A 10,584-nucleotide genomic window follows, 5' to 3' on the forward strand; every position below is an offset into this window, starting at 1 on the left:
GCATTGTTTCCCCAAAACAGGGAAGGAAAGTGTTAGATTGGGAGTAAACAGCCCCTGGCTCAGGTGGTTTTGTTTGGGATCATGCGGAGCCAGTTCTCTGCCTAAGCAACCCTGAGGTGCTAGTAGCAACTAGTAGCATGTGGTCCACATGAATATAGAGTCAGACTATCAGTCCATCAAAGTCAGCATTGCCTCCTCAGTCTGGCAGCAGCTGTCCAAGATCTTTCACTTCACCTACTGCCTGGTCCTTTTTAACTGGAGGTGCTAGGAATTGAACCTCAGACCCTCTGTATGCAAAGCAGAAGCTCTCTAATTCAGCCACAGCATAGGACAGTGGTGGCGAACCTTTGGCACTCCAGATGTTATGGACTACAATTCCCATCAGCCCCTACCAGCATGGCCAATTGGCCATGCTGGAAAGGGCTGATGGGAATTGTAGTCCATAACATCTGAAGTGCCAAAGGTTCGCCATCACGGGCATAGGACAAAGTGGTGGCCATGACTTGTGCTGGTCATCTTCACTCCGCTGGACATATACACCTGCCAGTCAGCAGTGTTCAAGCCCCCCAAGGTACACAGGGTTTGGGGGGACTCAGGTACCAATCCCAAGCTTTAGTCAGGTGTTTGGTTGTATTAAAATACTCCTAGCTTGCTTCTGAACGGTGTACATAATTTGAAGTAACTCCGTGCGTGATTCCAGTTGTCAGTTTGGGTGAGTAGCATAAAGCTTCTACACGCTGCTCGATCGCACCTGCTTGCTTTCCACCAGGCACGCTGCTGTCAGCCACGTCGGACCCCGCTCTCCTTTGTGTTGCTCCAAGAAGACGGCACGTTGGTCGTACGGGCGCCACGCTTGGATCGTGACTGCCACTGCTAACCCGGAGGCCCACTCTGCTTGGCACAGAAAAAAGCCACATGCCGAGGATGAACAGGGATCTGCAAACATCACAGAATTTTTCCTCTTAGGGATGCCCTAAACAGGCATTTCCTGATGCCCGATAGGAGCGGTGGGAAAACCTGTTCCCATGCACAAACACATACACACTAAGGAACACAAAATGGGAGAGCTTGAGTATTGTGCTGGAGTACTTTGAATAAAGGCCCATCTGCACGCCACCTTTCAACCAGTTCGAAAGTAATGTAGGTGTCCAAAGAACCCCAGGAAGTGGACATACAAAGGGATGGGACAGCTTTTATTTGAGGCCTTTAGCCCCAATTCTCCAGATTGCTTTTTAAAATATGACACAACCAATTCCATAACACTATTGCATTTTTAAAAATATAAATCACTGCTCCTGTGTCTGATCTACACGCAGCAGCAAGAAACCATGTTATCTCCCTGTCTTAGAAAGCTGCACCTTGTTTCTGTAGATCAAGCGGATGCTAAAGGCACAGGAGCAGGCCAGGCTTTTTTCTGGTCAGTTGGCAACCCTGTTCTATAATCTTGGTGCGCATCACACAAAGCGTGACTTGTGACAGTCTGATATATAGGCAGCTGATTTAAATTTGCAGTATAGGCCAGGGCACAATAATCTCTCAATGTCAACCTCTCCCATTCCTTTTTCTCCACTCCCCCCTCCCCACCGCAGGCATGGGAGAAGAGCAGGTTGTCAAAGGACACTTTTTAAAAAATATTATCACTATGAAGAAACACATTCAGACTGACAATAAAAATACACCAACTATTTTAATACAATGAGGTGTCTCTGTATAAGTTTGTTCTTCTTCTGTTCTGAAGAGCCAGCAGTGTGGTTGTTATAGGCAAGGGGAAATTACTTGTGATGCAGAGTGGAGGAAGGTAGGAGAAGGAGATGGATTTTATTCTTGGCACAAAAGAAGAAGAAGAGTTGGATTTATATCTCCCCTTTCTCTCCTGTAGGAGACTCAAAGGGGCTTACAATCTCCTTGCCCTTCCCCCCTCACAACAAACATCCTGTGAGGCTGATTAGTCACGCAATCCTACAATGAACTGGATCCTGCAGTGGATCATACAATGACACGGGCTTCTGAGCATGTGCAAAGTGCTTTCCTCCAACTACAACGCAAATACTTTTTAAGACTGCAGTCCTATGCAGACTCTCATGGGATTACTATCTACTGAACACAACAGAACTTGCATTTGAGTGAACATGTTTTATGCCTCTTTTGCAGATTTTGAAAGCTCTTTGTTAAATCAATGGGACTTGAAAGTACTTAACTTTAGCCCGATCCTGACCTAATACTGTTGCTGGGTGAAACCAAAAGTCCCCCTATACCAGTGATGGCGAACCTATGACACGGGTGCCAGAGGTGGCACTCGGAGCCCTCTCTGTGGGCACACACACACAGAGTTCGTCATGTGGGGGGGTGGAAAATCACCCCCCCACACACACACACTTCTAGGCTGGCCTGGGCCACTGAGCATGACATGCGCGCACCATGGTGACCAGGGAGGATTCAGCTGGCAGGCCTGGTGCCTGTGGTCCAGGTGGCTTCTGCCCGAGGGGGGGGGGGTGCAGAGGAGGCAGAGATGCTAGAGAGGCACAGAGCAGCGCACCAGGAATTGCTGGAGGCTACAGCAGGCTGGCCCCTGCTCGAGCGGGTGGGGCCGAGGAAGAGGGAGCCAACTGGTTTTTTCTAAACTAAAACCTCAGCATTCAGGTTAAATTGCCGGGTTGGCACTTTGCGATAAATAACTGGAGTTTGGGTTGCAACTTGGGCACTTGGTCTTAAAAAGGTTCGCCATCACTGACCTATACCATTGTTCTCTCCTCAATAATGGCTGATAGTATGCCTTTGAGAAAGCCACACATGAAGGCAACAACTCTTCCCTCCTGTGACTCTAGTATTTAAAAGTACACTGCCTTGAACATGGAGGTTTTATTTAACTATCTTGAATAGGGCGTAAATCAACTTCACGGTGAGATCCCAAATCTCATTATTAGATGTGGGAGTAGACAGTACTTTTTCCTATAGCACTCGAGTAAATCTTTAAGATAACTCTCTCTCTCTCTGCCCTGCCCCCAACCCCTTCAGAAAACTTAGCCAGCTAGGATTAAAGGCAAAGCTGCAAGGCAGGTTTCTGCAGTAGCAAATCCCTCTACTTTAGAAATTAAATCATGCACCACTTAAGCATGTGTGTGTATTTATACGTAAGTAATCTAAAGAGATAATGGCTTGACTGACTTTGCGTGGCCTATATTCACGCATTATCTCACTCACACTTCGCCATTTGCACAGGACAGTCCCTGGACGTAACAGGTCCTGAAATACATGAAAGAACAGGAGGAGCGTCTCTCTGAGTTGGTGCACAGCACATTTTTCTCTCAACTGAGCATCCACAAGCTGTCTTGACTTAGGGCGAGCTATTCAACTATTCTTCTAAGGCAACACAAAATGCTCTTTGAAAGTCTGAGCCACAAACCTTATTGGCATCAGGACTTCTATAGCTGGCGAAAAAGGCAGGAGATACAATAGTTGCTAACTTTCTAAAAGAACTGCCTCTACTGCTGTGCCTTTCACAGCAACGAGATGCAGAGAAATTGCACAAGAGTATCAAATCCCTATTCTAAGATATCTTCCTGCATGGTGGAAGACTGATTATGTACTTGCATTTTTCTTTCCTTTCCTTTAAAAACATAACTTTTTCAACAAAATTTCAGGGTTTTTTTTTAATTTAAAGGAAGCCTCGGCCCTCAGTTTGCAAGAATGTTTTGGAGGACATTGAGCTGTAGGGTTGCCATGGGATGGAAGTGACTTGACAACACTTTCCACACACACACACACTTAAAGGCACAGCAGCAGAGACACCAAAAATATTGGCAGCCCTAACAGATTTCAACACTCCTTTCTCTGGTCTCCAAATCAACATTGCATAGTGTCCCACAGGTTGAAGGAAGCGGGTTCTCATAAAATGCAGGCAGGGTTGCCAACACACCTGGAGAAAAATATTCCATCCTTTTAACAAGGCTGTAGGGGATCTGATTTACCTCCAAGCCATGAAAAGCTTCAAGTGCCTTTTTCCACACATCAAGAAGAAGAGTTTGGATTTGTACACTGCCTTTCCCTCCTATCTTGTGAGGTAAGTGGGGCCGAGAGAGTTCTGAACCAACTGTGACTAGTCCAAGGTCACTCAGCAGGAATATAGGAGTGGGGAAACAAACCCGGTTCACCCGGATAAGAATCCTCTGCTCATGTGGAGGAGAGGGGAATCAAACCCAGTTTTCCAGATTAGAGTCCACCTGCTCTTAACCACCACACCACGTTGGCTCTCAAGCCACTAAAACGAACAGACAGGACATTGTTCTCTAGGCATGCTGGCAATGCTAAATGAAGAAAGTCAGAGGGGTTAAATTGCCAGACTTGGTGCTATTTTTTTTCCATTTATTGAGTACATTTTATCCTACCCATCCTGGGTATCATACACTGTTCTCTCCCCATACACTGTATCCTCGAAACAACCCTGCGAGGTAGAGAGAGAGAGTGACCCAAAGTCACCCAGCGAGCTTCCATAGCAGAGTAGGGTTCTGAACTTGGGCCCCCCAGATCCTAGCCCAACATCCTCACACCTATGCTATCCTGGCTCCACCTTTCCTAGGTTCTGTACAGCACAATCCTAAGCACGTACACTCAGAAGCAAGTCCCACTGAGTTCAATAGAATGGACTCCCCAGGAAATGTGCTTAGGATTGCAGCTGTAGAGTACCATGATCTTATCCCCAGAAGACGACCAAGCCTCCTCCATCTCCCCCCGCACCCAGACAGCAGTAATATCTATGAATCAAAATTTATTATTTCCCAAAATTTCCTTAGTGCATTCAGCAGTTGGGAACTTAAATTACAGTCTACTTAGAGATCCCTCAACCCCATGGGGAAAAGAACGGCATGGTCCACACCAGAAAAAAAGGGGGGCAAATGGTTTTTATGTCTGGCATCCAAAACCCATGCTTTTCTGATGACAGGCTCCCATTCCAGCTGGAGCAGATGCAGTCCAGGGGCTGCAATGTCCCCTCAAGGATCCTCGCTGAGAAAAATCCTGAGGAAAAAAAAAATCCAGTCTGCTCAGGAGCGGATCAAAATAGGTGGGTGGGACAACTCTGACGAGTCGCGGTTCACAGACCAGGAAGAAATCAGGTGGGGGGAGTGGGAGCATCTCTTCTTTGCATTGTCCCTCCCCCACTCCCTGGCTGGAGCTCGATCACTCGATGAGTTTCTTGGCTTTGAAGAAACGCCGGAGATAGAAGACCTGCCAGGTGGCCAGGCCCACCAGACATAACATGGAGAAGATGCTGAAGCAGAAGACGCGAGCGCTCGTAGATTCTGCAAAGAGAAAACATTACATAGTAACAAAGCATCGGGGCTTAGAAGTCCCTGCTCCTGACCAGAAAGTAGTTTTACAGAATCCTAGATGGGGAGGGGGGAATACACAATGCTAAAGAGATACTCTCTGCTCATGCTCAGATATGTCCAGCATGTTCCAGAGCTGCATCCGTAGTGCTGGAATTATATGCCAGCGTGGGATAGTGTTAGACTTGTACCCCCAAGAAGCAAAGTGAAGGAGGATAGATCTGTTAGCCATGGTATTTAACTAGACTTTTGAAAAGAGGAAGCAAAGGAATTTTAAGTGATTTTTTTGGAAGCATCTGACTGGCCACTGTGAGAAACTATGATCGAATCCTGCGGCATTCCTCTCCAGTTCTGCCATGAAGCTCAATGGCTGATTTTGAAGAATTTACAATTCACTCCCTCCACATACACATCCTGCATTCCTTACACAAGGTACAGGGTGCTGGTGGAATGGATAAATATACCACCGGCTGTCTCCTCTCCCTTTTGGAAATGACCCAAGAAACTGGAGACCCGAATTCAAATTTGATCGAGGAAGACAAATTTAACAAGGCTTCACTATAACCTGGTGTTTGGCACATGAATCTGTTCTTACTGTGACTTGAATATTCATTTATTTACTGATTTATATTTTACCTTTTGCTCTAACAGGAACTCAAACCAGGTGACAGCATTCTCATCTCTTCCCTCTTATATTCACAAAAACCCTGTGAGGTAGGTGAGGCTTGGGAGTGTGTGCCTAGGCCAAGGTCACCTAGTGAGTTTCCATGACAGAGAAGGGATTCGAACCTTTGATTCAAATTGTGACCCCAACATCCTTTGAGATACTGTTAGAAAACCAGACATGCAGCAGGAAAAAACACCTTGAGGAACCCCTATTTGAGGCTGAAAGACTGCAGCACAGAACTGTCCAACTTTGGCGCTTCAGATGTTCATGGACTACATTTCCCATCAGCCCCTGCTGGCATGGCCAATTGGCCACGCCAGCAGGGGCTGATGGGAATTGTAGTCCATGAACATCTGAGGCGCTAGAGTTGGACACCCTTGGTCTAGCATGTTCAACTAGCAGCAAAAAAAAATGGACAGAGATTTAGATACTTCCAAAGATCTCAGATAAACAAAGGGGAATTGGACATTGACTTCTTTTAGAACAGCAGTGGCTTCTTTTTAGAGCAGCAGTGGTGCAGTGGTTAAGAGCAGGTGCATTCTAATCTGGAGGAACCGGGTTTGATTCCCCGCTCTGCCGCTTGAGCTGTGGAGGCATATCTGGCGAATTCAGATTAGCCTGTGCACTCCAACACAGGCCAGCTGGGTGACCTTGGGCTAGTCACAGCTTTCCGGAGCTCTCTCAGCCCCACCTACCTCTCAGGGTGTTTGTTGTGAGGGGGGAAGGGCAAGGTTATTGTAAGCCCCTTTGAGTCTCCTATAGGAGAAAAATGGGGGATATAAATCCAAACTCTACTTCTTCTTTTATGGGAGAAAAGCAGTGCCATTAAATTCTTAGGTAAAAATTTAGGAAGAATGTCCTGTTGATTTGCCCAGAGAGCAAAGTCACTCTCTCAGGAGGCTTCTAAGAAAAACATTGATGACCAAGAACGAGTTAGGTTTTCTAGCTCGCCTCATGTCCAAGATGGACTATCAATTTCCCTTTCAAGTTCTCGGATTCTGGAGTATGGATTCTTCTTCTGATAGGGTCATAAATATTCAGGGCATTTTAACAAGAGCTCTGATTTAAATAGGGCATTCATAAACATTATCTCAATAATCCAAACAACAGCACTTTAATGGATGCCAATGTCATCATCCGCATGTAGCAGGTTGGGAGTGCTGAAGGAAGAGCAAATTGCTCAAGGTCACCTCACAGCAGAGATGAGATTTGAACATTCCTGGCGCGCATTCCCTTCATCACTATACTAAACTAGCTTTACATTCCCTAAGCAACAGAGGGGCCTGACTAGGATAGCCCAGGTTGGCTTGATCTCATCAGATATCAGAAGCTAAGCAGGGTCAACCCTCGCAAATATTTGGATGGGAGATCTTCAAGGAATATCAGGATCGTAATGCAGATGTTGGCGATGGCAAACAACCCCTAAACATCCTTTGCCTTCAGAACCCCACCAGATGTGACTTGATGGTTAAAAAAAAGGAACAGAGGAAGGTCTCTGCCCCAAGGAGCTTACCAATCTAAATGCAAAAGAAAGAGATAGAGAACAGTCTTCATTATAGCCTGTCTTTCCCCCTTCCCAGATAGGAGAACATCTTAATCTGCAATTCTTGCCTGCCACTTACCATTGGTGTCTCGCATCTCCTCCTCGCGTTGCTTCATGAAGGCAAAATCTTTAACGATGGATTCTGAAAGGTCTTCAAGCCGACGCAGGTCCACCTCTAGGGGCTTTAGTTTCTCTGCCTTAGCAATCTGCAAGGTAATTTGAGGACTAGGTGAATATATACGACCCACATGTCCAAACTAGGGACTGATCCACAGAGGTTGCTTCTGTGGGGGCCAATACAATCACTTCTTGGGAGTGGGTGAATTTTAATGCACAGCAGCTTCATCCCAAGATGCAACTGCCTGGCACGGGCACAATGACCTGGGACCCACGTATCTGAAAGACCACCTCCTTCCACATGGCCCTGTGCAGTGGTCAGTCAGCCATCTGTTGGCTATCCCACCACTTAGGGTGGGCCCATCTGGCATCGAACAAAGGCTCCAGCCTGGCTCTTGCTCTGTGAAATGGCGCCCCATCTTATTTATTTTAGTTATTTTTTAAATCATATTTTATCCCGCCCTGGCCTAGCAGTGGTGGAGATGTGGCATGCGATGGTATGGCAGGTGCGCAGGGCGCGCACCCCAGGCATTGTTTCCCCTCGCTCTGCGGGGGGAGGGGGGGAGGAGATTGTAAGCCCCTTTGAGTCTCCTTACAGGAGAGAAAGGGGGTATATAAATCCAAACTCTCCTTTTTCTTCTTGCCTTGAAAACCCTACGAGGGGTCACCGTAAGTTTGCAGCAACTCCATAGTCAACAAATAAAGAAGAAACTTCCGCCAACTAGATGCATTGCTTACATCATCGTAATTTCGTGCCTCCACACCATGCTTTATATTAAGGGAGATCAGTTGGTCTGGGATCCGGAAATTTCCTGGGAGACCAGAAAAGGAGAGAATGAGCTTTGAGAGAGACAAGAAAAACAGACAAGATAGGCAAATGGCTGCAAACAGGGATATATAAATTAAAAGTCATTGAGATGCAGGACTTAAGTATCCCAGAACCTCTTGAAGTTTGCAGCCAAAACAAACATGTCAAAACCTTTCCCCTTATCACTAAGTGGCCACAGCCAGCCATGAAACTAGGCAGAAGGGCTTCCAAGGAGATTAAACTGTGGTGGGTTTTACTATAATACTTGAGCTGGAACTAAAGCTGCCCCAACAGTAATGTTTAAACTAGTCCAGCTACCTCAGCAAAGACACATCTGATATTTCTTCCCGCCCCCTTGAAAAACCTCACCAAAGTTAAAACTTGCTTCTGCTTTCTGCAGGCAGTACCAGAGGCTGGCAAAGGGAAGGTGGAAGATGTACAGCAGCGGTTCTCAACCTGTGGGTCGCGACCCCTTTGGGGGTCAAACGACCCTTTCACAGGGGTCGCCTAAGACTATCAGAAAACACATATTTCCGATGGTCTTAGGAGCCGATATACAAATAATTCTATGGTCGGGGGTCACCACAACATGAGGAACTGTATTCAAGGGTTGCGGCATTAGGAAGGTGGAGAACCACTGGCGTACAGACTGGGAGAAGCCCTTTTTCATATCCAGTTTGTCACGAACTAAACAGAACGTCGGCTTCTAGGCATGTGTAGAGTATTCTCTCCAACCAACTCATTCGCACTTGGGATTTTGGGCCAGGATTGTAAGCAGGCACTCAGGCACGCTTCTCACTAAATCAGGGTAAGGGAGAGTCTGCGGGTGATCAGAAGAAGACCTGGCAACCCCCTACCTGACTGTCCGTGGCTCTCAAAGCAGATTTCATAGATTTCATAGTTGTCCGTGGTGAAGGCAAATTTCCCCTTCTTGGCATCGTCCTTGGAGTACAGAGTGTGTCCGGAAGAGTCGGTGACCTATTGAAAGGGAAAGGGCAGAAGCATAAACCTTGTGCGGGGGGGGGGGGGGCGGTTCATAAGTGAAGATAGAAGCCAAAACTGGGGAGGGGCATCAGCAGTAAAGAAGAGCTAAAGCCCACCAGGAAAGAAGGAAAGTGGGGGGAGGGGGGTGGAAAGGAAAGGCCTGCTGACCCACTCACCCGGAGATCTGTCCGGATACCCGGAGCAGACGCCTCGGAGACTTCGTACTCTCCCGTGACCATCACGTCGCGGTGCAGCTCCTCTTTAAGGCATTTGCGGGTCTGGGGGGGCAAGTGGAAAGACAGCCCGTGGCACCCGCCCGCCCCCAGCGCCAGCATCAGCGCCAAGGGACCCAGCAGCCCGGCCACTCGCATGGCTGACCAGGTCCAACCGAGCCTCTTGTCCTGCAGGCTGCAGCCCCCAAACTGAACCCAGACAGGTTCCCCCGAGGTCCTTTGCTTCCCGTGCAAGCCCCCCTCCCCGGACGATCCTTTCCAGCCAGCGCTGGGCCGGATGATGCCCTGGTGGTGCGCACAAGCCCGGCCTCCAAGCGCGGTCCCAGCCGCGGATTCCTCTATCACTCTCTCGGCGGGTGCACACCCAGCCCGCTTCGTTCACATCCGACGTGGCGCTCTCCAGCGGGTTCACCCGGGCGAGGGCGGAGCCATGAGGTGGAGAAGCCCCGCCCCCAAATCTCGGGGCGGGGTGCCATTGCGGAGGAGGGACATTTCGTTGCATGGAGAAGGAGAGAGGGAGAGCGACATTGACCCTGTGCTAATTGGGATCTTTTAAAACACGGCCTCTTAATAGAAATCAGGGTAATGCTTAAATCGATGAGCATTGATATCACCCTTCAAAGGCCTTCCCATATAGTAGCAGAACATTCCTGCAAAATGTACACGCGGCCGGGTTAAAACTTATCCGTGCACGTTATTCAGCTGTCGATTTAATTAATGCGGAGTAGTTGCCACGATCTTTCAGCCACGCTCAGGCAGGATAAACGCACGCCCTTATTAGGAAGAAAGTTGTACTGAACTCGGCAAAGCTCACGTTTAAAGTTTGCATTGTCTGGGGCGGGGGCTAGAAAGCGACGTTTTCTCTGTCCTTTGAAACTTGCTCGTATCGTCGGTGCCGTGGAGATTCT

General features: G+C 47.9%; 1 protein-coding gene and 1 long non-coding RNA gene across 2 annotated transcripts; both read right to left on the reverse strand.

The window, feature by feature from the left end:
* Positions 1–1,668: 1,668 nt before the first annotated feature.
* On the reverse strand, positions 1,669–4,100 carry LOC125442958. The gene is made up of 2 exons (XR_007246051.1): positions 2,733–4,100; positions 1,669–2,249 (listed from the first exon to the last, which is right to left on the reverse strand). It is a non-coding gene; the product is annotated as an uncharacterized LOC125442958 (long non-coding RNA).
* Positions 4,101–4,359: 259 nt separating this feature from the next.
* LOC125442952 (transmembrane emp24 domain-containing protein 10-like) lies at positions 4,360–10,078 on the reverse strand. The gene is made up of 5 exons (XM_048514760.1): positions 9,620–10,078; positions 9,317–9,437; positions 8,390–8,463; positions 7,614–7,740; positions 4,360–5,297 (listed from the first exon to the last, which is right to left on the reverse strand). The coding sequence occupies exons 1-5, from the start codon at positions 9,812–9,814 to the stop codon at positions 5,176–5,178; spliced, it is 639 nt and encodes a 212-aa protein (XP_048370717.1). The 5' UTR covers positions 9,815–10,078; the 3' UTR covers positions 4,360–5,175.
* Between the last annotated feature and the right edge of the window lie 506 nt (positions 10,079–10,584).

The sequence above is a fragment of the Sphaerodactylus townsendi genome, linkage group LG01, assembly GCF_021028975.2.
Source record: "Sphaerodactylus townsendi isolate TG3544 linkage group LG01, MPM_Stown_v2.3, whole genome shotgun sequence".
Lineage (NCBI taxonomy): Eukaryota > Metazoa > Chordata > Lepidosauria > Squamata > Sphaerodactylidae > Sphaerodactylus > Sphaerodactylus townsendi.

Bases quoted from the DNA above. Each gene is read 5' to 3' on its own strand.
- LOC125442952 (XM_048514760.1), bottom strand. From the start codon at position 9,814: ATGCGAGTGGCCGGGCTGCTGGGTCCCTTGGCGCTGATGCTGGCGCTG. The intron at 8,464-9,316 runs GTAGGGGGTTGC...CTGGTCTCCCAG, and splicing joins TGAGAGCCACGGACAGTCAG to GAAATTTCCGGATCCCAGAC. The intron at 5,298-7,613 runs GTAAGTGGCAGG...TTCTCTTTGCAG, and splicing joins GGAGATGCGAGACACCAATG to AATCTACGAGCGCTCGCGTC.